The sequence below is a fragment of the Pleurodeles waltl genome, chromosome 5, assembly GCF_031143425.1.
Source record: "Pleurodeles waltl isolate 20211129_DDA chromosome 5, aPleWal1.hap1.20221129, whole genome shotgun sequence".
Lineage (NCBI taxonomy): Eukaryota > Metazoa > Chordata > Amphibia > Caudata > Salamandridae > Pleurodeles > Pleurodeles waltl.
Window position 1 is genome coordinate 302,263,525 of NC_090444.1, and position 26,426 is coordinate 302,289,950.

The 26,426-nt window shown below is 46.2% G+C and overlaps 1 protein-coding gene across 1 annotated transcript in view; it reads left to right on the top strand.

Annotated features, from left to right (window-relative positions):
• GTF2A1L (general transcription factor IIA subunit 1 like) overlaps window positions 1-26,426 on the top strand; it is a 986,845-nt gene that overhangs the window by 53,737 nt on the left and 906,682 nt on the right. Inside the window, exon 2 of the mRNA XM_069234044.1 lies at window positions 16,152-16,253. Within this exon, the coding sequence (XP_069090145.1) occupies window positions 16,152-16,253 (102 nt within the window). The remainder of the gene's footprint in view (window positions 1-16,151; window positions 16,254-26,426) is intronic.

Sequence of the window (26,426 nt, forward strand, 5' to 3'; positions counted from 1 at the left end):
TTGCTCCTGGGCAGTGGAAGTCCGCAGTGTCTCAAGTGGTGGTTTACCCACTGCTTGCTCTTGGGGAGTGCAAGGCCACAGTCTCTCGAGTGGATGCCTTCTTCCACTGGTTCTGGAGGGGACTTTGTGCCCAGTGTGCTTCATCCTGCCAAGGATAGGGTGAGTGGATGCCTTCTTCCACTGGTTCTGGAGGGGGCTTTGTGCCCAGTGTGCTTTATCCTGCCAAGGATAGGGTGAGTGGATGCATTTCTCCACTGTTCTGGAGGGTGCTTTGTGCAGAGTGTGCTTCATCCTGACAAGAGGGGCTGAATGGATGGCTTCTTCCACTGGTTCTGGAGGGGGCTCTGTGGCCAGTGATGCACCATTTGGGGTGTGGCAGTTCACAGTCCCTCACCTGGGTGTCTGAGGCACGAGATTTGCAGGGACCATGATGCATGATAGTCCATGGAGGCAGGGCTAGACTCCGGCGACGGCTACGGCTGCAAACTGGTGGTAGTTCCGGGACTGGTGGGGGTGCTGCCAGTGGTGAAGGGAGGCTCCAGCCCTTCTCCTGCAGCCTCGGACGGCTGCCCACTGTGGCTGCTGCTGCTACCAGTGGTGCTACTGTCAGTGGTGCACGTGGCGGTGCTTGCAGCGGGGCCTGCAGTGCTAGCGGTGGTGCAGGTGGCGGTTCTGCCAGTGGTGGAGGGAGGCTCCAGCCCTTCTCTTGCAGCCTCGGACGGCTGCCCACTGGGGCTGCTGCTGCTGACAGTAGTGATGCTTGTGGCAGTGCAGGTGGCGGTGCTAGCGGCGGGGCTGTTGGCAGTGCTGGCCGCGGTGCTGGTACACACAAGGCCTTCACCTGCAGCCTCGCACGGCTGAAGTGCCTTGGCTGATTTTTCTGCCCCTTCCTCACCTTGGCAGATGGTGGTGTGACCTTGGGTCTGGCAGCTGGAGTCTTTGAGGTGGCCTTGTTGGGTGGTTGTGGCTCCTTCCCCTTGCTGGATCCTGTCCCCCTCTTCACCCTGCCAGGTGGCGGAATGGCTTTGGCCTTGGCCTTAGCAGGGGTTGGTGGCACACTGGCTGGGCTGACGGGTGCCCCCTTTGAGCCTTTGATAGCTGCAGGAACCACAGCAGACGACGATTTGGTGGCTGAGGTGCTGGGCTGGGTTCTGCCCACCCTGGCCCAAGGGGAAGGATTGGGCAGGTGAGAGGAGTAGGGAAGAGGTCAATGTTTGCCAGGAAAAGCTTCTTAGGGACACTGGGGCGGCAAGAGGGAGAGGGTTTGGAGGAAGAGGGAATGGTTGTAGGTGGTGTCTGTCAGCTCAGTTTGGGTGCATGTGCATGGGCTGGATGCTGTTGTGAGGTGGATAGCTGTTGGGTGGGTGCTTGCATTTGTGTACTTTGGGAGGAGGGGTCATAGACCGACTGGGAGAGGACACGGGACGTGTGCATTGTTGTGGGGATGGTGACTGCCAGTGAGGGGTGTGTTCTGATGGGCGTGTTGGTGATGGAGGTAGTGGATGAGAATGTAGTGCATGCAGGTGTGAGTAGAGACGCTACTGGGAGGGATTTGGACGAGGAGGAGCAGGGGGACACATTGGAGGCAGTGGATGTTGGTGTGTCTGCATGGGGATGGTGCTTGTTTGCCTGCACCACTTTTGTGTGGTGATTTTGGTGAATGCTGGTCTGAAGGTATGCTTGGGATAGGTTGAGGGGATTGGGACTGGGTAGAGGAAGTTGGAGGAGGAAGGCTAGAGACAGGCACAATGGCTGCCATCAGTGCTGAGGCCAGATCCTGAAATGCTCTCAGTTGGGCTGCCACACCAGAGTGAATGCCCTCCAGGTATGCATTTGTTTGTTGCAAATGCCTCTCAACACCCTGGATGGCATTCAATATGGCTGACTGCCCAACAGTGAGGGATCTCTGGAGGTCAATGTCCTCCTCACTGAGGACAGCAGGGCTGGCTGGGGCAGGGCCTGAGGTGCCTGGGGCGAAGGAGATGCCCACCCTCCTGGGTGAGCGGGCATGGGAAACACGCGGAGGGGCTGCTGGGAGGGCAGTGTTGGTGGGGGGATGGCGGCTGTACCTGTGGGCACAGAGGTGTCCGCCACCGCCAGGGAGCTTCCATCGGAGGAGGAGTCGCTGTCTGTGGTGTCCACTCCAGTCCCTGTCGTGGTGCTCGCCCTCCGTCCCACTGGTGCCCTCACTGTCGGTGGATTCGGCCTCCAGGCCCATGTGGAATGCAGCTCCCTCCGTCGCCTCTGCCAGATTATGCTAATGCACACAAGGACAGAGTGACAAAACAAAAAGGGGGGGAGAGACAGAGGATGCACTTGGTCAGTGCCAGCAACAACACTACAGTTGGCGTACAAAACTCACAGGGAGCAGCCCTATGCACTAGGCCATGCAGTAACAGTTACTAAGATAGTCACCAGCCCTTGGGGTACAACGCCTATCGCCATTAGCGGCACACCTGAAACCCACAGGACCCTGCCCAGTAGTAGATGAACACTAACAGTATTGGGGGGGCGGAGTGCTTCAGAGCCTGCCCAACAAGCGCCCTATCCTGCCATGTTCGCCCTGGCCTAGGGGCGCCGACAGCCCACATCCCCCACCCAGGTGAACCTTGATGCGCGCACAGTCATGAATCTGAATCTCTACTCACCCCCTTGTGGCTGCTGTGATGCCTTCAAGCGCCCCTCCAACTCCGGATAGGCCACTGCCAGGATGCAGAACAACAAGGGGGTCAGGGTACGACGGGCACCCCTTCCTCGTTGGGAGGCCAGTCGCAGCTGGGCTCCGACGTCTTCCTTGCACAGCAGCGCAGGTCCTCCCACCTCTTGCGGCAGTGGGTGCTCAACCTCTCAAAGACCTCCAGGGTCCGCACCTCCTTGGCGATGGCACGCCAAATACCCTTTTTCTGATGGGTGCTAACCTGCATGGAAAAGACAGCAGAAAAGGGCATTAGTTAACCGTCCAGACCATCACACTCATGGCCCACCAGATCCCTCCCATCCCCTGACGCACACACATTGACCACCATACATGCATCACCCTGGCCAGGACGTCTCAGCCCCCCCACCTACATGTGGCTTACACACACAGCAATACACACATTCATGGCCCACGCATCATGCTCACAGTGTACTCACCTGTTTGTCTGGAGGACCGTAGAGTAACGTGTACTGGGGTAGGACCCCAACCACCAGTTTTGTTCAACTCCGCAGTGAAGGCAGGGGCCCTTTCCGCAGTCACATGAGCCATTGTTGCTTCCAGACACAGGTCACAGCAGCATTTGCAGTGTAGGTCCTCTCCTGTTGAAGGTCAGGTAGCAAGTGAGTGAACAGATAGAAAATGGCGGTCACGTCCGCGGCGGTGTGTACCGTCACCGCCAGCGTACATCGCCATTGGCTCATGGAACCCATAGGGCCCAATGATAACCAATGCGAAGTTGCGCAGCAGTCATCGACCGCCTACCGCAACGGCGCACAATGCCAGCAGAATTACCTCATTTCCACTTGTCCCTCCTCACAGGTCAGGCAGCTGCCATTTCAGGGGGGCACAGGCCATGGCACCTAACTGCGTCACAGCAGACATTGGCACAGCAACTGACTCTCAGATTCATATACAGGTTCTGTAAAGTAAAAGATGCATCATTATTTCAGGTGTGACTATGACCCTCTGCTCACCGTTTTCCTCCATAGGCTTCTGCCGCTGAAGATGAATATGAGATGATGAAATCCTCTGGTGTACAGGCCCTTGGAGGACCTAGCGACTGTGGAGGACAGACACATTATCCTAACCTATAGACTTGATTGGGCACAATCCAAGAACTGTGTGTGCAATTGGAGCCAGACCTGTTGTCGGCTATCTGTCAGCCCACAGGTATCCCCCCCTCTAGTGCAGGTCCTGTCAGTGCTCCATTTCCTGGCAAGTGGTTCCTTCCAAACAACAGTGGCCATGGCATCAGGGATGTCTCAGCCAATGTTCTCAAACGTGTTGACCAGAGTGTTGTCAGCCCTGCTGAAACACATGTGCAGCTACATTGTATTCCCCCAGGTGGAGGATTTGGCCACAGTGAAAGATGACTTTTAGGCCCTGGGACATATCCCGAACATCATTGGTGCCATAGATGGTACACATGTAGCATTTGTCCCACCCCGGAGAAATGAACAAGTGTTCAGGAATAGAAGAAAAGCTATCACTCTCTGAATGTGCAGACGGTGTGTTTGGCGGACCAGTACATCTCCCATGTGAATGCCAAGTTTCCTGGCTCTGTGCATGACGTCTTTATCTTGAGGATTAGCAGCATCGCATATGTGATGGGACAACTCCAGAGGCACCGGGTGTGGCTAATAGGTGAGCCCAAAGTCACCACCATGTATAAGTTTGTGTCTGGGTTTGTGGTTGTCCCTAAGGGTTAGTGTGTGTCTTAACAGGTATCCCTCGATATTTGCAGGTGACTCTGGTTACCCTAACCTCTCATGGCTACTGACCCTAATGAGGAATGCCAGGACAAGGACAGAGGAACGTTACAATGAGGCACATGGGCGAACAAGGAGGATCATTGAACAAACCTTTGGACTCCTGCAGGCCAGGTTCCAGTGCCTCCATCTGACAGGTGGATCCCTGTACTACTCACCCAAGAAGGTGTGCCAGATCATCATTGCATGTTGCACAACCTGGTCTTGAGACGCCAGTTGCCTTTTCTGCAGGAGGATGAGCCTGGAGATGGTCTTGTGGCAGCCGTGGAGCCTGTGGACAGTGAGGAAGAGGAGGCAGACGAAGAAGATGTGGACAACAGAACTAGTATAATTCATCAGTACTGCCAGTGACACACAGGTAAGACACTGTAACTTCACTTTACATTTTAGTTTTCTGTTGGACATTGTTCATGGCAGCCTGATTTCCCTATATCTATGACCACTTACTATACTCTTTGGCATCTCTGTTTTCAGATCTCTGTGGCCCACTCTGGCTCGTGGTATGTTTACTGCTGCCCACTAAAAGTCATACCAATGTATAAATGACTGTATATATGACTTGCAATGTTTTCAGAATGTTGTACTAATACATGATTCAATCATTTGACTGACTCAAGATTAGTATTTGTTCCAAGGGTGTTTATTTAAGTGCTCATACGTAGAGGGGGATGTGCAATGGGCTGGGGCGATGGTGGAGGAATGTCCAGTTAGAGTCCAGTCTCTTGGTATTACAGGTGCATTGTCCAATGGGTCATAGGAAGGGGCGTAATGGCAATTCAAGGTCGACAGAGTGAGAGAGTGGAACAGAAGGGTGACAATCAGGAGAGTCTTATTTCCTGGCTGGGGTCTTGGCAGTGTTCTCTGGCTTCTGTCTGGATCTCTGGTACCGTTTGTGGGGTGGTTCTCCTTCTGCAGGGGGTGGGGTGCTGGTGGCCTGCTGGTCGTGTGGCGGGGCCTCCTATCCACTAGCGCCGGCAGAGGTGGAGGGCTGTTCTTTGGTGTGGCTAGTGTCAGGGGCCCATTGATGTGCAACTGCCTCCCTCATGGTCCTGCCCATGTCTGCCAGCACCCCTGCAATGGTGACCAGGATGGTGTAGATAATTTTGAGGTCCTTCCTGATCCCCCTGGTACTGTCCCTCCTGCAGCCGCTGGGTCTCCTGCAACTTGTACAGTATGTGGCACATGGTCTCCTCGGAATGGTGGCATGCTCCCAGGATGCTGGAGAGGGCCTCCTGGAGAGTCTGTTCCCTGGGCCTGTCCTCCCCCTGTTGCACAGCAGTCCTCCCAGCTTCCCTGTTGTCCTGTGCCTCTGTCCCCTTTACCGTGTGCCCACTGCCACTGACCCTAGATCCCTGATCGTCCTGTGTTTGTGGGGTTACCTGGGGTCCCTGTAGTGGTGGACACACTGCTGATTGACGTGTCCTGGGGACAGTGGCATGGGCCTGCTTGGTGGGTGCTGTGCTGGGGTTTCCTGAGGGGGAGGCTCTGTGGTGGGTTGGGACTGTGGCAGGGTAACCAACTGTCCAGAGGTCCCTGATGGGCCAGGTTGGTCATCCTGATCCAGGCATGCAGAGCTGCTGTCATCAATTCGGGCCTCCTCTGGGGGGGGGGGGGGCTGTGTTTCCCTGTATGGTTGGGATAGCCCTGGCAGCTTAGGCTTGTGTGCGTGATGATTTTGTGGGCTAGGTGTTTATCTCTAATGGGAATGCTGTGGTGATGGGTGTCCATGCAGGTCTGTGATGGGGGGGGGGGGGCGGGGATCCATGGATTCATGTTGTATGCAGGGCTTGGTTTTCGGATGGGTGGGTTGTGGTGGTGGGGTATATGTGAGGTAGTGGACTGATGGGGGTGAGGGTAGGAGTTTGTGATGGCATGAAGGTAGGGTGTAGGATATAGTAGTAAAGATTTGACTTACCAGAGTCCAGTCCTCTTGCTACTCTTGCGAGGCCCTCAGGATGCATTATTGCCAAGACTCGCTCCTCCCATGTTGTTAGTTGTGGGGGTGAAGGTGGGGGTCCACCGGCAGTCCTCTGTATGGCTACCTAGTGTCTTGCAACCACGGAACGCACCTTCCGCCGTAGGTCGTTCCACCTCTTCCTGATGTCATCCCTTGTTATTCGGTGCGGTCCCACTGTGTGCCTGTCCACGATCCTCCGCCATAGCTCCATCTTCCTAGCAATGGACGTCTGCTGCACCTGTGATCCCAGTAGCTGTGGCTTTAACCGGATGATTTTCTCCACTATGACCCTTAGCTCCTCCTCTGAAAACCTGGGGTGTCTTTGTGGTGTCATGGATGTGGTGTGAGTGATGTGTGAGGATGTGTGGAGTGATGTGTGAGGTGCGTGGATGGTGTTAGTGTGATGTTGTTATGTGGCTCAGATTGAGTGGGTGCTCCTGGCTTGTGTCTCTCTGTCAGCAATCTTCTTTTTTTTTTTTTTTTTTTTTTTTTTAAAGGTTGTGGGTAATGTGGGTGTGTGTTTTATAGTGGTGTGTGTGTGTATGTGTGTCAGGTGTGTGTAGTTTGAATTGTCCAATGTGAGGTAGTTTTGTAAGTGTGTGTGTATTTTGAGCACAGCGGTGTGTACCGCCAATGGTTTACTGCGGTTGAAAGACCGCTGCAGTGATTCATGGGTCCTGATACTGTGGGCGTATTCCTGTTGGCGTAACGGTGTGGGTTTAGGTACCACCAATTCATCACTGACCTTTGGTCTGGCGGACTTGTGTGGTTGTCTGTATGGTGGAAGATTTCACAGTGTGGGTAATAATACCCATAGCCGAATACCGCCGCGGTCACGGTATGTTGGCCGCCATCAGCATGGCGATAGGTGGCATTTACGCGAGAGTTGTAATGAGTGCCGTAATGTGGTGCAGAACGTAAACCAACCAACACACACTAGAGGCCAAATGCTCTAGCTCACCTTCTCAGCATCACCAGAAATCCAGTGCAACCCACCTATACCACTGGGCTGGACGACCCATTTGGCAATCGTATCTTCCTGCTCAGGGCCCAGTTAACAAACCCTGTTCATCCCAAAAGAGAACACCAAATGTACAGATTTTTTGTGGACTTCTCCACTGATAACTTGGAGCTTGAAGTCTTGAAGTCCTCTCCTGCCAACTGTACGTCTGACCTCAACACTCTTGTAAACAATTTCCAAACTTTTCTGGAAAACCATGTGAACATCCCCCCCCAACCAAAACATACAAGTGCAAACTGAAACTTCAGCACCGTGATACTTCAAGGACCTCGCCTACACACAAACACTCCATCTGCGGAGAAGAAAAAAAGTAGAATAGAAACAACCCCGATGATACTCACACTACTGTAGTCAACTCATTACGTCAGCCAAAGCAAAGTATTTTACTAACACCATTATTGAAGTTGTCGACAAAAGCAGAACAGTCTTTAAGACATTAATATGTGGCATTAACCCACTTTTCCATCCTACATTCTACAAAGGCAACACAATTCATCTCCTCTTTGATGAAAAAATGCAGACGACCTTGCACCACATTGACAGCACGGAGCCTGCTTCTTTTCTTTTCAAAGAAGAAAAAGCAGTCTAGGCCCAACTTCAAAACCATATTAACCCCAGCCATCTCCTGCATAACTACCAGTCTGGCTTAATCTCACAATATGACACATATTCTGCTACTGTACACTTTGTATACTAAGTCCTCCTAACCACAGATGAATATAATGCCTTCCTTCTGATAATGCTAAACCCATCAGCTTACTTACACTATAGACCACCCCTCACTTATTTGCATCCTGAAGTCTTGAATGGGATTCACCAACAGTATCTTGCAGTGGTTCTCCTTCTACCTTTCCTACTAACGTTGTTTCATTCACATACGGTCCCCTGGGGCTCACAAGATCCTAAATGCCTGTGATGTCCCCAGACTTCGATAATGTCCCCCATCGTTTTCAACCTCTGCATGGACCCTCTTGAGGCTCTAATCACCAGTAACAGTATAAAAATTCACCAGTATGCAGACCATCTGTTTGAAGATCCCCACTGCTCCAGACATGTAACGCCTCAAGTACTGCCTTGACCTAATCCAGAATTTCTGGTATTTGCCAAGAGCAGCAGCCAAGAAACTGTGCAAACCTTTCCCAGTAACATAACCTTGATGGCTTTGAACACCACCACTTACTAAGTTACTAAGTGCCAAACCACTTGTAGTCACCCTGGACAGCAACCTCACCCTCCAAGATCACATTGCTAAGTAAGCAAAGATGGCCTGCAACTAGCCCCCTCGACTAAGATAGTGCAAGGGATCTTTCCAGAAATCAACTTTGAAATACTTTTCAAGGACTTGTACTGTAACTGGAAACACCCTGTTCTGCCGTCTTTCATATTGCACTCTCTTATCACCCCAATTGTGAAAACTTTAATTTCCTTATTTTAGAAAGGCTTCATTTGACTGGGTAAGAAGAATCAGTGTTTGCTTTTTTGTCCCTTCTGATGAGCAGCATTGGACGTCAAGGCCAGCCTGAGCAAAAAAAAAAAGCAGCTTCGGCCAGCTGTTTGAACATTCTACCGCAGCAGGCTGTCCCCAGTTTTCTCTGTAATGCTTCTCATTGTACCCGAGGCCTCTGGGCTACGAGAGTCACATGATAGCTTCTCCTTAACTGACTAAACTTTCTAATGCACCTGGTGTCAGACCTTCTCTATGCATCCACAGTTCTGTGTTAGGATGGGGTGCCACCTCTTGTTCATGACAGTAGCCTTCTGTCCGCACCATTTGTGTAGTGGGTATAAGTGTTACCACTTCCTCTTCTGTCATAGCTTCCTCTTTCCTAAGAAAACAAAAACATGATAGGTGGATTGCCTCAATTAATCTCTGCCACTGGTAGTTACTCTTGGCCACAATCCAGTCCATCCTTTCTCTTTTGCCCACCAGCCTGCCTGAGGCTGGACCCAGCTATCTGGAAATCATATTTGGTCCTGCTTCAATCCAAACAGTCCAACCTGAACTATAAGCTTAGGTCCTATGTGATTGGGAGCACAAGCAACCTCAGACGAGCTGTGGCCTGTTTGGGCCTCGTCTGTAGTGTGCAGCCTGAGCCCTATGCCACATTGAGAATGGGAATGACATCTGTGCATATGTGTCGTACTAAGGAAAACAAAACAAAACAAAATGATGGGTGGGTTGCTTGAATTAATCTTAGAAACTGTGCCACAATCCAGTCCATCATATTTTGCCCACTATGTCACCTCAGACGGGAACCAGCCATTGTTATAATTTTGCAGGACTCTAGCATAGAGGGTGAAAAATGGTGTGGAAAATGGGACCTGGGTGATCTCCAGTGGCTGGGATTACTTCAGTCATTCCTTCTATTACCTTGTTGGTTTAGTGATAGCTCCGTCTTTGTCTTTCCCCAACAGTTCTTTATACCCCCAGAGCAACATCTGCTTGCAGCTAGATGCTGGCCCACTGTCAAATTACAGTGTGATCCTTCCTTCATAGATTATCAGCGTCCATGTAATAGTTTTAGGCAGTGACTACAGGTTTTTCATTTACTGGTATTTACTTTTTACTTCCTTAAGTCTGGCTATAGACCGCTATAATCATGTGCCTTATCCTTTTGTTATTTTTTTTTGTTTTAAACACATAGACTAAGCTTTGGATACACCTTCGAGTAGTATTTTGCGCTCAATTTATGCTGTTAGTTGTTTCTTCCTCCTATGTAGTGCTTGCATTGCATGAGAGACTACTCAAATATAAAAAGTACACTCAGTCATCATTTATTCAGCTATTTACATACCACCTTTATTTTGTACATACAACAATCCTTTTTGATTTTTGTATAACTGGTGCAGTCTTTTTGCTAATAATATGTGAAACTGCTTAGGAACATTCGTGTTCAGTAATTAAGGTCTTCTTAAAGCATGCAGTAACGATTAGTGTTTCTTCTCTCCTATACAAGTCCATCTTCGGAGAGCTTTCATTGCCACTTATTCCTTCCAGGAGTAAATGAACATGAACAACAAAAAGACTGACAAAAAGATGATTCTGTGCAGAGCATTTCCAAAAGACAGATTGAAATTATCAGGAAGCATTCAGAATCCACCCATGTCCAGTGCTTAATGTCATCTCTGAGCATGAACTACTTATTAGTGTTTCTCCATCGTAAGAACAGGTTTCTTTTGTTGGGATGCTCTGATCTTGCAGTCTTCTTTTAATTTCTGTTCATGGTCTCCTTTTTTGTGCATATACTGATGATTAGTGGTGCTCTTCTAAACATTAGATAAAGAAATGCTTTCACTACATGCACTGTATTTTTGCGTTTACTCTTGTCTTTCAATTGGCAGAGTAAAGGAAAGTAGCAATACAAATGGGGTGACCGTGAACACAAGCTGATGATTGTCTCAGGTTGTATGCTCCATTTTGAGAAAGTACCTCGTGTTGCATGAGCACCTCCATTTTTTGTGACTGATGCTGCTAGCCTTTTGACTGTCTGCTGGGACAAGGTTAACCAGGCCCCAGTACAAGTCATCTGACCATAAACCATGGTGAAATTGGCTAAACCTCAATTGGCATAATTAACTCTCCTTAAAAGACCATAGCATATGGTGCTTCAAGTATATCCATGACATAGAAAATGAAATGTCACCTCTGGAGTACAGAACTACTGCGCATCCATTAGTGTGACAAGACAAACATGACCCCAAGCCTTCCACTGTACCCCCATCTAATGCAGTTTAAAACTGCAACCCGACCTGTCAAAATTAATCATTTTGACGGGAGAAAACCTTTCCTTTAAATATTAATGTCACCCCTATTTAGACCTTGTAGCCCACAAGGCAGGGGACATGATATTTAAAAGTGTTACATGCAGAAACTTAATTTTAACATATCCCTACAGTGAATGCATCCCAAGAACTATTTTCATTGTGGGAAAGTTGGCTGGCCAGTCCATAGAAAAATACTAGGAAGCAATATTAAATGCTAATTCTGCTTTTCAGGCTAGGGCTAGGCTAGGGAGGTGTTTTGTTCGTCTGGCAGAAAGACCAGTTGGGCAGCACCCAGAAACTTACTTTATGTCAAAGGAACCTTCTGTCACAAGCAGATGACATCTGCATAGGCCCCTTCTTTTGGCCTGCCAGTTAGGCACCAAACAAATAGGGAAGGAAAACTGCTTCAGAACTGGTTTGGAGTGACCAGTGAAGATTGCCCATTACCCTGGCCTCCCCTGTAGGTGGGGAAACAGGCTCTGAACAAAACAAGGGGTTCTCCATCTTGAATGTTATGATTGAGGGGCACTGTGGGTTTGTTTACAGTAGTGCACACATGAAATGCTGCATAAATGGGAGGTGTTGCCCCTGGGAACCTTTACCCTATTAGTTAATGAAGCGGGCAAGCTAATGCCAGGCATAGATAAGGACCCCCAAGACTGCACCTTCAGAAATACTACTAGGCCTGGTGAAGAACAGAAGAAGGACCTCACCTGCTTTTTGAACCCTGCAGGAGATCTGAAAAGCTGGATCTGCTCTCACTTGTATCTAGGGCAAAGATGTTGACTCTAAGTTGTCTAACCACCTTTATAAGCTATAGGGCCACAGCAAGCTGCCTTTCCCTGCAGAGCCCAACTCTCCCATATTTCTTTGCTCCACGTGGCCCTGAAGATGGGGGTGAGCGCAACATCCTGCCTTCAGTGGTTGCTTGGCAGTCATATAAAGTGAGACATTCCACATTCAGGTTTCCTACGCGATAAAGCTTTGTGTGTGTGGTGACAAGGAGGGAAGCAGAGTACTGAAAGAGAAGGCATATGGATAATTCTCTCTGTGGGAAATCTCATCATGTCTGTGCAGCTGCAGAAGTCTGATTCACAGATGTTTGATATGGCGCAGCTTATGATAAATGAAGTGTATAGGCAGCATTTAGGTCCAGAGAGGACCCTTTGACTCCTAAGAAAAGCCCTCAACCTCTCTTCAGGATATGGATATTGATGTTTCTAGCAAGGAGGTGGAACACAGAGGCCGATGCGTTGGTCATTAGACAGGTCCCGGCTATTTTTCCTCTGCTGAAGCCATCATCTGTTGCTGGCAAAGACATTTTTTTTTTCTCAGTAGAGATGCAAAGATACTGTGTTTTTTTTTTTTTTTTTTGTCCATTCAAGAAACAATTAGAAATTTACTATCCAGAGAATACGAAGATGTAGAGAAACCCTCGTTTTCCAAGGTTCTTGGTGAAAAGTAACATCCTGGCTGGATTCCACAAAGAATTCCCAGCTCAGGTGAAGCTGGACACGTTGGTAGCTGGCATGTCGTCAGGAGGGAATATTGTCTCCAAGGATGTCTCTGCTTTGAGTGTATCATACAAAAAAGTGGATGGAGTAATTAGACGACCCTACGCAGCCTTGAATAATGCCATATCCACTGACGCTTATGCCACATATGCAGTCCGATCGCTGTTGTATGACTTCCAAGCAGGTACTGTAAAGCTGTCATGATAGAAAAAAAGGTGAGATTCTTGTCCGATATCTCCAATGTCTCCTGTGTGGGCAAAAGGGCAGGGAGCCCCCCAAAAAGTATTGGGGAAAAAAAACAAAAAAAAAAAAGAAACTTACCTGACTCACCGCCTTGACGCTCAGCAGTCCTCACAGCAGGCACAGGCTCCTAGCCTGCCCTGTGGCCAATCCTAAAGCTGCTCTCATGCTGCTGGCAGTATGAGAGCAACTTTAGGATTTGCCGGAGCACCCTGGCTTGGTGCTGGGAGCATGGGCCTGCTAATTCCAACCCTGCAATACAGTACCAGGTTGGGGAGAGCTCTGTGCATGTGTTTGGCCGTCCTGAGACTGCTGACCAAACACACATGCACATTGAGGGAAGTGCACACTACTCCCCTCTGCTCGTCATGCCCATGGCCCCACTCGACATGCTCGTCATGCCTATTGCCCCACCCCTTTAAAAATATCAAAATGATGATCAACATTGTTTATTGTCGTTTTTATTTTTCAATTTGCAGTTGTTGCTGCTGGTGGGTGAAGGGGGCGACACTCCTATGCTATAGCGGAGGAGCCACTGCTGCTTTGACGGCTTGTGTGCTACAACATCGGCCTCGATATCAGCTATTTTTGCAAGCAGACATCTATGGTTGCAGAACTGGAAGGCCACAACTCCCATAAATTGCTGGTGTCATGCATTTCTTTTACTGGTGGCAAGCTGTTTGACCCACAACTTAAAAGCCTAGTTAGGAAGTAGGCTGAAGTCAGGAAGTTGATGGCTCTCTTGTGTCCTTCCTACAGTGTAAGATTTGGTTACAAGCACTCATTCTATTCCCCAAGAGTTGGGAACCAGTCTTTTCAAGGCAGGAGTCATGGCTGGGGTGGCTCATTGTCTGACAAATCCTGGGGCCAGATTATAGTCCACCCTTCCACTTACAATTTATCACTTCTCCAGGAGAGTGGGAGGAAGGCTCCTACTTTTCTCCCACATATGGAGAACAACAATAAAGGACTCTTAAATTCTACAAATTAGGTCAGAGTTGTACAGAATAGCTTTCGCCTCTAGCTCAGAAAACCTTTTCTGTCCAACTCTGGTTTCGAGGTGTCCTCGCTTCCAGGATACTCTGTTTCAGGGAATTCTGGACCTTTTGATAAAGAAAGCAGTAAGAACATTCCAGGGGAAGAGAGAGGACAGGGTTTATGTTCCTGGTCCAGAAAGCATCAGGGCACATTTGTCCGAATTTGAATTTAAAGAAGTTAAATCAATATATCTGTATCTAAGGATGAAGTTGGAAACTGTTCGGGCGAGAATCCATCTTGTCCTCCCAGGGATCTTTCTGGCCTCCTTGGACTTATTAGATGATTAACTGTACATTCTGATGCATACAGATTCCAAAAGATTCCTGAGGTTTATGGTCGTTGGAGACCATTTTCATATCTGTGTCCTGCCTTTCAGACTTTCTTCAGCCTCAAGAATATTTACAAAGACATTCGCTCTGCTGGTGGCTATTCCTGATGCTTTGGTCATTTCTTTCCATACGTGGATGATTGGCTAATGTGTGATTCTTCTTTCTCCAAGGCATCGGAAGCAGTGTCTCAGGTGTGCAAGATGTTAATAGATCATAAATTCCTACTGAACATGGAGAAAATTCCACCTTCAGTGCATCAGTGCCCTATTCAATTTGGATCCAAGGCAGTATTTCTCCCTCCTCTGAGACAACAGAAACTGACCTTCTGTCTCTAATCCTTAATGCAGAGACGGTTGGCATCAGCAAGGGCCTACCGACTCCTATTTTTTTCTGCCCTGAGCAACTCCCTCAGGACAGAACTTTCTCCAATTCCACATTACTACTTTTCAACTTTTCCTAAAAATAGTTGGGGAATGTATAACTCCCCAAATCATTCCAAGACTGGAGTAATAGTAGTAAATAAACCTCTTGAAACATTTGGGGGAAAAGTTGCTCTTTCTCCAGGTATTCTAGAACTGGAGCTAGACCAGTAATTGTAACCTTCCAGGTTCCACCACACCCACTGCTGCCCAAAGTATGCAGTTCAGGGCAAGAAACATAAAGGAGCAGTGGACAGGAGACTGGTTCTCGTACTGTGAGGAGGAAGCCAATGACTTGGAGTAAAGAAGCTTACTGGTAAGTAATTCACACACTTATACTTTACTGTTTGCAGAACCATCAGCCTGTGCAAAGCTCTCTGGGAATCTGAGAACTAGTTGAATGTTCTTTTCTCTTTGCTTATGCTACTAAAGTCACTTTTTGAACCTTCACCAGAAGTTATGCATGCATCCCCAAGTAAGGTTACTGTTGTTGAGCCTAGATAGAACACATGCTGCGGCCACTGAGCTGCTCTTAGGAGAAAGAGATAAATATTTATCGATGTCTACTGTGTGTATAAACTAGGAATGATCACCAATTTGATCTAAAACTGAAACTTTATGTAGCCTGGTGATTGATAACCACCCACTGGGCTTTTACCTTTCCATGGGAAACATTTCCAACATATAAAACGTTCTTCTTAGTGTACCTATAGAACAAAGCATTTTCAGTTTAATAAAGAATTGTTTATATGATTTATGGTAAGACTAAACCACTCTCCATTATAAGCATATGTTGTGGCTTTTCTTGAAGTACACTAATTTTTATAATCTCAAGACTGAAGTCTATTTTTCCTGATGGATTAAAGGGCCATTCTAAATGAAGGTTACAAGATAGGAGATTATTGGAAGTTTCCCTGAGCTTCGATGGGTGAGGTTAAAGTGTGGACTGATCTTTAATTCTGTCTACCTTTAACCAAAGTCAGTTTATGAAATTCAAGGAGTTATGATTTAGGGAGTAATGCTCAAGTATGTTGAGTGGCTCTCAGAAAATCTTTCAAACGAGTGTAACACTGGCAGTACTAGTTCTTCTAAGGTTTGAACTGTAGACGTTATAGATGCTCCTAAAATACCATGTTTGGCCTCTATTTTGTCCTAATGGTTAGAATCGTGGTTCTAGCAGGTAAAAAAGGCTACTGGAAATGTCAGTCTTTTCAGGGTTGTGGAAATCTCACCCTAGGCAAGTTAATCAAAGCTTATCTGTAGGATACCAGAGCTTTAGAATAGCCATTGCAAACTTGATGTAGTACATAATAAACACATATAAACTTTTTATCTGTGACTCAGTTGTTTATAGTTATAAAAGTGGTTATGAATAAATACTGAATATTTATTTTTCTGTAGCCTAAACTATACAGATCCATTATTGAGGATGTGATAGAAAATGTGCGTGAGATTTTCGCAGAGGAAGGTATGGATGAGCAAGTATTGAAAGACCTCAGACAGGTGAGTAAAACTAATACACAATGTTAGAGGAAGGCAAAGGTTTAGTATTTATAAATGTTAATGAGTGGCATCACCATTTGTGAAATGTCATTTAATTCATGATGCACCTGATTAAAGGTTCCACAGTAAAATGCAGTTTGTTTCACAATGAACTTCTTTCTCCTCAAATCACATAATAGAAGCAAAATATTTCTGTCAGGCGCCAGACTTCAGATTTTTGATGCTGGAACATCTGGACAAAGAAGTATATATTTCTCACTCATGTCTGTTGTAAGAGGCACAACTTCAGATTACAGAAGTGTAATACTGACAGGACAGAGCAGTCTCTTTTTGGAATGCTTTGAAAAAGTGACCTTCATAATGCCTTTGTCACCATACGGGGACACTAGCCAAGTATTAATTTACGGATATAGCGTAAACTTATTGGGTTCGTCAATGTAGAAGTCTTGGTAGCCCTGTTATTTCATTTTATCATAAATAAATTCATATGTTAAGGACTACTGTGACAGTGCATCCTTTTTGAGACCAAGCAATAATACTACATGAAAGAGCCTGTGGACAGATTTGCTATCCAGTTCCAAAGAATGCAGTTCTAAAAAGCTATCCTCTCAGTGACCCCGGGGAGGGAGCAAGTCGTGAGGGAGACGCCGAGCATTCTGACCGTAGCTGATGCCGACCGGACTTCAGAGAGCGCGTTGCAGGAACGTCCCGAGCGGAGAGCCAAAAGGAGGGAACATGCTGCTAGCCGAGGAGCATATACAAGACGACACATGCCGGCCACGTCCCAGGAGCTAACAAAGATACGGTAGCGATTTCTCGGGCATTGGAGATGGGGTGGACCGAGTACACCAGTGGAGGAGAATGCGGAAAATGTTGTAAACACTGGCCTGTGGTGGTGATGTGGGTGATGATAGTGTAACACCAGCGCCTGCATGTTTTGGGCCATGTTGTGATAATCCAGACACGAGTGATCACTTAGGGCTCTACCAGTAGGAAGCACCTGAGTTGCCCTAATTTGCTATTACCTAAGCATGGCACTGATTGTTTCCAAAGATCACCCAGACCCTCATTGGCACTTACCCTCCCTTTTTCCTACCCACAAAGAGTGAACCTTACCTGAGTCCTGTATCCTATCTCTTTTTCGAGGTCGGGTGAGATTCCCCTCCCCGTAGTGGACCCAGATGAAACCAGCAGGAGAAGACGCCTACAACAGAGTGGAGAGAAAAGCAAAACCAGTAGTAACTGGACCGATAGGGTGTGCAGTAACATCCTGAACACATTTGTACTGTATGTTCCTTGCATCCTGTTGGAGAGGGACTCCAACCCCCAACTACACCCGCGGTGGAGGCCTGATTTGTGCGCTCCAGGAGGTGCTTCAAATTAGACGTTCTACACCCGCGGCATGGGAAGCGCCTGGGTGAGGACCGGGCCAAGAGCAGACCCGTCTGTGGCCGAATGAGGCCGGGCTGGCCCCTTTCTCTTGGCTGGGTGTTACTTTTGCCTGGTGATCATCATTAAGGTAAAAGGGACTTTGTTTGAGCGCCCTGGTTTTGGTTAGGCGTTTCTTAGTTTGTGGTGACTTGTGATATTTTAACATGCCTAAGACTAACTTATGCAAATGGAAGGCTGCTTCTAACATCATACCTGGACCTCAACAAACAAGCATGGACAACGTTTTGTCTCTCACAGTGGGTATTATCAACAAAGAGATAGAGTTGGCCGAGCAACGTCTCTCTGTTACATCCCAGCGCTTCCCTCCATTGAGTGTACCTAAGGATGTGCCTCCAGATTTGGACACAAATATAACGTTCCTGCACTCTGAGGCAACAAATTCCCCATCAAACCCCCCCCCCCCAACACACACACACACACAGGCCCCTGTTCCTTTGCAGCCTGTGGCTGTAATTGCAGCCCCCGGTTGCAGGCCTGATGATGACAAGCGGGAAGGGAAAAGGAAGAGGCAGGAGCCCGCCAGGTCATCAAAACAACAGATGGACAACTCTACTCAGTCCATTAGGTAGAAGGTGTTACCAAAAGGAGACGTGTTAGAGTTGGAGCATGCTCAGGTATTTTCGATTGATACGTTGACAGATGTGATAATTACTGCCCTGTATTTAAAGCTGAAACCAATAATCAAGTGTTTAGGGAAGATTGATATAGAACTTAAAAGGATTAATAGGATGAGATGTTAGTTTGCACAGTGGTGTGAAACTTCTTCCTGGATCCACAAGAGTGACTGGACCCACGGATTCGGCACAGAGGGCAGAAGCTGAGGTTACGGAGGCTCACACCATTTGTCAGACCCATGTTGAACATCTGCCACCTGAATGATGTAACCGAGCCCCTGAGGCAGTGTGTCAACTTTTCATCCACCATAAACAGGGAACAAATTCTGATTCTTCCTTTTGGAGATGACTTGTTAATTTCTAAGTCACCTATAAGTCTCCAAAATGTATTGATTAAGTTTCTGTTACTTTGAGTGGACAGGGGCTTAGAGAGAAACTGCACATAAACTAAATACATGGTCTTTAGTAAGAACTCTTCTAGAACTAATTGTGTCAGGGTGGGCAGTGCAAAGCTCGAAAGGGTGTCGTGTTTTGACTACTTGGGAGTCACTCTGACAGATAAGTTTAGGTGGGATTCCCAAATTGCAAAGAGTTCACTCATGCTGACACATAGGTCTAGTGCCATCTTATGTTTCTTTAAAGCAACTTTCACTCGATCAGTATCACCTGTTCTTGATGCCTATCGTGCTAAGGCTTTGAATGCGGCCATCAGAGGAGGTGAAATTTGGGGGTACATAAACATACACAGGCTGGCAGTTTCTGAAAACAATTTTATTAGGGCCCTAGTGGCCACTTCTGTTAGTACACCACTCGTCCCCCTGCACCATGATCTAGTCATCAATGGGGTGTCTGACCTTGCCCAGTAGAAACCTCTCCTCTACTGGGTGCGCATTTGGGCGACCCCTGAATTGAATATATACAAAAATAGTTTACAGGATTTATTAAGACACGACCAGGCCCTCAAAACACCTTGGTTGAGGCTTGTTTATAACTAGAGTAGGAGGCTAAAGTTATTGGTACTTTGGGTAATCCAGAGCGGATTCATAAGGTGGATAAGCAGGTTGTCAGGTCGGCATGTTGGTGCTAGATTTTGGAGCACCTACATTCTAGAACCAATTTGGGCCACTTAACAGAGAGATTCCTAGATGTTAAAGCTGCTCCGTTGTTTGAGCCCCTCCTGGACATTATATCTCCCCCTCTGCCTAAGGGCCTTTACCTCTGATTTGTGCATGGGTGTTTTCATTTGGACATTTGTATAGCACTTGGTCTGAGGGGTGTGTATCTGCTTTATGTCTTGTATGTGGGTTGGCTTCGGAGTCGATTAATCATATTATTATTGTCTGTCCAGGCTACTGCGAAGCAAGACGTCAATGGCTCCGACCTCTCTTCTTATTTCTAGGGATTGCAAGCTTTCAGGTGGCACTGCGTTTATTTAGGACAGACCCTGCAGAGCCAGTTGTATACTCAGTAAGCCGATTCCTTGTCTCTGTATGGCATAAGCGTCCAAAATGTTGAGGTTAGAATCGCTTGAGTAACTAAGTTTGTGGCTAAGACCAATTCACAAAGGGGCGCTGATAATGAGTAAATCTAATGACTGCCTAGGTTGTTGCTAACAAAATTACTTTGAGTATCAAAACCCCTTATGGTTTCACTAGAACTTATTGATTTTGTTGTTGGTTTGAAATTTTTTTTTTTAAATGATCAGGCCGCATTGTATTGATTGATATGATACTTTTATTAGGTTTGATCATGGATGTAAGGTGCTATAGGCAGTGTTGTGGATTAAGAGTTGATTCTGATAGCTCTTAATGGTTTACAACCCCTGCACCACCTTTGTAGGCAATCGTTGCTAGGAGAGCTAAAGTCAGAGGAAAAATGTGTGTTTTTTTTTTTTCCAGGGTTAGTATTGTGTATTTTGTTTACCCTGTGCTAAAGATATACTAATATTTACTGGGATTCATCCTTTTGTAAATTGCTCAATTACTTGGGTCATGTTTAATGTATATATATTATATTTTATTGTTTTCTAGGTGACTTTAATGGATTTGATCGTTTGTTTTTGTATTGTATGATGTCATGCAATTTGTTTTAATTTTTTTTATGTGTTTCTTTTTATGTGCTTTTATGGTCTTTGTACCGAATAAAGTTAAATTGGAAAAAAAACTTTTACTGGCAACACTTTTGCAAAATAAATGCTGCTACGACCTACACAACCAACAATTTTAAATTATTAATACCTGATCATTTTCATTCCCTAAAAAAAAAAAAATCTAAATAGTTCTTCTAAATAGCACATGATTGGCTACTGAAAAATTATTGAACTTTCCCATATCTACTGAGGTGGTGGTGGTCTATCTACTAAATACTTAAAAATGTTATCTGTGTTGAACTATGCTGCGTACAATGAGTGTTTAACAATTGCAATGTGAAAGTTGGTCCACTGAAAGAAGACAAGTAATTTGCAGCAGAGTTTAAACCATGAACATGACAAGTCACAAGTTTCAAAGGCAGGAAACCAGATCATTTGAGCCAGTATCATGAGCACGTTTGGATGGAGGACAGCTACCTAGTCAATTTGTCCATTTGATTTGTGAAACCTTCATAGTTGTTTTAGGGTTGTTTTTTATTGTTCTCCTGAAGAAAGTGTTGACAAAGTTACTTCGCCACAGAAACGTACATCAACAACTAAACCAGTAAGTCTATTGGCTATGGCCTCCAGAAATCAAGATTTACGCCCTAAACTAAAAAAACATACTGGTTAGGACTTGGGAGTAATCAGAGGCTGCTTCTAAAAGTGTGACTGTGGGTATGACTGCACAGTGAGAGAGGTTTCACAAATTGCTTATTAGTTAGAACACTGTATGATTTTTTGATACTCTATATGATTAATGTAACATGATCGTTTTTAATAATTGATATATTTGCCAAAAATGTGTGTTATGTAATGTTTGGACTACAATAATATGACATTTTTATAAAGTCACTGACAAATTTTGTATTATTTACAGTTTATCACATTTCGCGACTGCACCTGTGAGCATTTAAGGCTTAAGGGTATTGTTGTGTGCATGTTTTACACTTTCAACCTTGAAAAGCACAATCTAATAAAAAAGTTAGTGCTTTTTTATTTATTGTATTTATTTAACATTCTTATGTAGGGTCCTCTTTTATTTTGGTGATTTGCTAACATATAACAGTAATAATGAATGAATAGTTAATTGTACAGATAATAAAATCCAATAAAATTAAAAAGGAAACAAGAAATAAAATACAAATGCAATCAAAAGCTGAATACATGCTTAAAAACACACTGTGATTAGGACACACATTACATATTAAAAAGAAAGCGTTCCTGCCTAAAAGTATAAAACAGTCCTAAAATATAAAAATAGAATAAACCACCAAGCCCAGAACTCCGCACAATACATAAGAAGATAAAATACATAAAGCCCGATGTGTATGCATGCGGGCCTGGGAGGCTGGGGAGAACATGGCGGCAAGCTGAGGCGCCGGGCACGGAGGGCACAGCAGGGCACAGCAGGGCTCAGAGTGCGTAACGCGCGGAATGCGATTTGAACAATAGCCACTTACCGGGGGGTCGGAGGAGGCAGCGTGACTGTAATTTCGACCGAGGGATGGTTTTTTCTTTTTTTGGAAGGTGGCGGGGGCACGGAGCATTTACAACCCGAAGCGGGTGGTGCCCCTGCTGAGAGCTGGCTCTTGGTGTTCAGAAGGAGGGAGGCAGTAGCAAGGATTCACTTCCAGGGGAGGTGTGGCAGAGTCAGCACCAGCTGCATTGGCAAAGGCAAAGGAAAAGACTTAGGAGAAGGTGAGAAGGCATTTTCTACATTTGGGGCTGCAAGAAGTGAGCAAGAACGCCGAAGGAGTGTGGGAGGTAGTTTTTGTGTTATAAATATCGGACTGCAAGTAAGGAATAACGTTATTTCTCCGGCATTTCAAGGTCCCATGGTGGATAAGGCAGAGGGGGTGGCTCTAAGCCGGGCCAGAAGGGAAGATAGGAGTTAGGGGTGGCAGCGGTGGGGTAGCCTATTCCCTACAGAGCGCGAAGGCGACGAAAAAGCGGATAGAAGTAGAAACCGGCGAGAATTCTCAGAAGCACACTACGGTGAGGAGTAAGGAAGAGCAAACTAATAATTTAGGTAAGAGGAAAGGTATTCTAAGTAACTTAGGTTCCGCTACAAATAAGAAAATAAAGGTCACCCCCTCATTAAGTACTTATTTTAGGGTGTTACCCGGAACCCCGAAAATGTCAAGTGCGCAAGGGACAGAGGCAGGACTGCCCTTGCTAGGAAGGGGGGAAATATCTATCTCAGCAGTTAATGGGGACTCGACGCAACAAAATATCCCTGGAACCCGCTTTAGGGAAGACGGATTTACTGGAGGAGGACAGGTGGTCAGTCAAGCGGACATACAGGCTGGAGGGGAACTTGACCCCTTGAATGGGGGTGGGGATGTAAATCTACCCAGTGACTCTGTTACAGATATGTTGAAGGCCCTAGCCATGGAATTGAAGGACGGTTTTAAAACTTCTAAATCTAATCAAGAGGAGATCAGGAGTTTGTGTGAAGATCTTGGCAAAAAAATAGACGATTTGGCAGGTCAGACAGCTGCCTTGGAGGAAGAGGTTGGCGATCTGAGGGCAGTTGTGGAGGAAAATAAAGAGCATATAAGAGGTTTGAAATCAGGAGAAGCAGGGGTGCTGGCTAAGCTGGAATCCTTGGAAAACAATCAAAGGAGAAATACCTTGAGGTTCCTCAGAGTCCCCGAGGGATTGGAGGGAGATGACCTGAAGGGATTTGTGGTAAAATTAATAATCCAAGAAATAAAATTTGATGATGCTGGAGTCGACATTGCAAAAGACATTCAAAGGGTACATAGGGTCCCCGCAAAAATGCCCCCCAACAGGGACAGGCCAAGGAAAATCTTGGTTTACTTCCTTACATATGGGCTTAAGGAAAGCATTTTGGAGATGGCATTGAAGAAGTCACTCTCGGTGAATGGTGCTCCATTTGAGGTTAGGTCGGACCTTGCATCTATTACTTTCAAATAAACAATGGGAGCTGGGGAAAAGAATCAATATATTGAGAAGACTTGGTGTTGGAAAATGGGTTATTGGTAATGGCAGGTAAGTACCTACACTTAGCAATAGGCCACTAACCTCCACTTAGGTCCAGTTAGGTCTCGGTATATCAAACCCAGCTCAACCCTTGGTAGCTTGGCAACGAGCGACAAGGCTTAACTTAGGAGACAGAGTGTAAAGCATTCAAATATCACCAAACAGTAATTAAATAAAACACAGGAAACAGTTTAAAAAACCAAAACCAATTTATAAAAATAGATTATATTTTTATCTTTAAAATGACACAAAAACGAATAAAATCGAATAAGGGGAACTAGAGATATGAATTTGGAAAAATTACAGTTTTTTAGCGCCTAGAAACAAAAAATGCCAATTGGGTCATCTGGTTGCACCTCGACCGGGGCAAAGTCAAAGTTTTTAAGGCCGACCGCGATGGAGCTCTGCTCGGCTACAGCTCACGGGAGGCCTCGGTCAAAAGTTTACCTTCGGGCTTAGTTGTTTTTCTGAAGATTTTCTTCAGCGGTACGAACCTGCCAGTCCAATCCGACCTCCTTGAACTCTTCCCCGGATACGCGTCGCGGGAGCCCTTGGTGGAGATTTTTCCTTCAGACTTAGTCGTTTTTTTGAGGTGAAAATCCTTCGACCGGGGTAAACCTGGATCTTGATCTGACGTCCTTGGAGCCCTCCTCAGATACGCTAGCTGGGATGTCCCGGGCAACTTTTTACCTTCGGACTTAGTCTCTTTTTCAGAGATTTTCTTTACTGGGACGAACCTGAAAATCAGGCCGGGTCGCGGTTGAGGCAAGCCGGCTAGAGTTGCTGCGGCGGGTCGGTCCCTCTATGGAGCTTTTTTTCAAAAGTACTCCAAACTTCTGGGGCTTCTCCCAGATGTTTTGTTAAGGTTCTTTTGGGGTCCAAAGCTCACCCCAAGGGTCCAGAAGCTCTGAGATGATCCTTGGAGGTGCGGACTACAACTCCCAGAATGCACCTGGCACAAACTCCTTTTTGGCCACTGGACAGTGGTCAGCTGGTTGATTTCTTCAGCAGTTTGTGCAGGGGACTCTGGTTAGCAATTTTTCACCTGTAGCAAACAGGGAGTCCCTCCTTGAACCAGTTGAAGCCAGGCAAAGTCCTTCTTGTGGTGAAGCCCAAGTGTGCAGCTGGTGCAGTCCTTCTGGGTGCAGGTTCCAGGTGCAGGCCAGGGGTCCAGCAGGGCAGTCCTTCTTCTCCTTTGGTTCTTCCTTGTTGGATGTGGTAGGGAACTGAGGTGTGGGTGCAGATCTGCCAGTTTTATCCTTGCTTCTGGGTGAAAAACAGGAGGGTCCTGATTCCCCAGTCAGGTGCAGGGTCCTTCCCCCTGTGATGACCACTTCCTGGGAAGTGTGGCAAAAATCAATCCCAGGAGGCAACATTCCTCAAAAACCCATCATGGCTGAAAATGATTTTTGGAGGTTATATCTGGCTGAGCCCACCCACTGGTGTGGCTAAAAATCATAAACACACCCCCCTCTCCTAATCTAATCAAGGGGGCACCTAGTTGTCTGGGGTTGCAGGATGTGGGGGTGTTGCTGGGTTGCTCCAAATGTCCTTCTCTGCATTCGAAGACCAGTTTGGCAGCCCTCCCTCTTCCTGCCTCACCATCTGCTGAGGGGAGATTCCCTCCCACAGGCACATCGATGTGTGAAGCCAGGCCACTTCACACCTCATCAAGGCAGCCTTGCCAATCAGAGCACAGCAGCAAAAACAATGCATGGCTGAAATTGCAACTTTTCAGGTAAAGTTGAAAACTCTTTACCTGAACAAGTTCTATTAAATCCAAACAACTGGAAGTTGTAGGATTTATTATAGCAATTAATTTGATACCAAACTCTTGGTATCCATTACTTAAGGGGACTTTTAAAATTAAAATAAAGTCTCCCCATTCTAGCCTACGGAGGCCATTCACTACAATGAGGGAAAAACAACTTTGGCTGTTTTTACCTCCCCAGGGCTTATAAAACTATTTTTATAAGGTCCTTACTTCTAGTTACATGGCACCCATCCCTAGGGGCACATAGGGCACACCTTAGGGGTGACTTATATGTAAAAATAAGGTAGTTTAAGACTTTGGAACTACTTTTAATTCCAAAGTCGAATTTACATATAACTTTAATTTAAAATGACACTGGGCACCTCAGCGGTGCACCTATGGGTGCACTACCTATGCTGTGGTCCCTAAACCTACATCTGTATGTACTATTTCAAAGTAAGAAACAGCATGCACAGAGTCCAAGGGTTCCCCTTAGAGGGAAAATAGTGGCAAAAAGAGATAATTCTAATGCTCTGATTCTAATGATCAGAATGGGTTTTTGAAAGGACGACATATGCAGGATTTGACACATGGGTTGGTAGCCTCTGTCGATTTGGCCACCACATGTCACTCCCCTCTAGCAGTTGTTATGGTTGATGCAACCAAAGCTTTTGATGGAGTTAACTGGGAATATTTAAATACGGTATGTGAAGGTTATAATCTTGGGGGACACTTTATTAGGACGTTACAAAAAATGTATCTTATCCCTGTGCAAGAATTGTGGTTAATGGTGATCTCACTTCCTCGTTTAAGATAGGAAGGGGTACGTGGCAGGGGTGTCCGTTATCCCTACTACTGTTTGACTTGTATATTGAGCCACTTGCTACTAGAATTAGGAATGATAAGCAAATTCTCCCCTTTGTGATTGGGAATTTTTCTATGAAAGTGTCCTTGTATGCAGATGACCTGATGATTTATACTTCTAATCTAACCCAGACTAATTTGGTATTGGAAGAACTGATGAGAGATTTTGGGAGTATTTCGGGGTATGCAGTTAATAATCGAAAGACGGAGGTGATGGTTTGGAATATGGAAGTAGGTAGTCCTGTAACTAAGGAGGAGGTTAAATACTTAGGGATTACTATAACACAGGATATAAATAAACTTGCAGAAACAAATGGTTAAATCTACCTTTAACTATTATTGGTCGGGTTAAT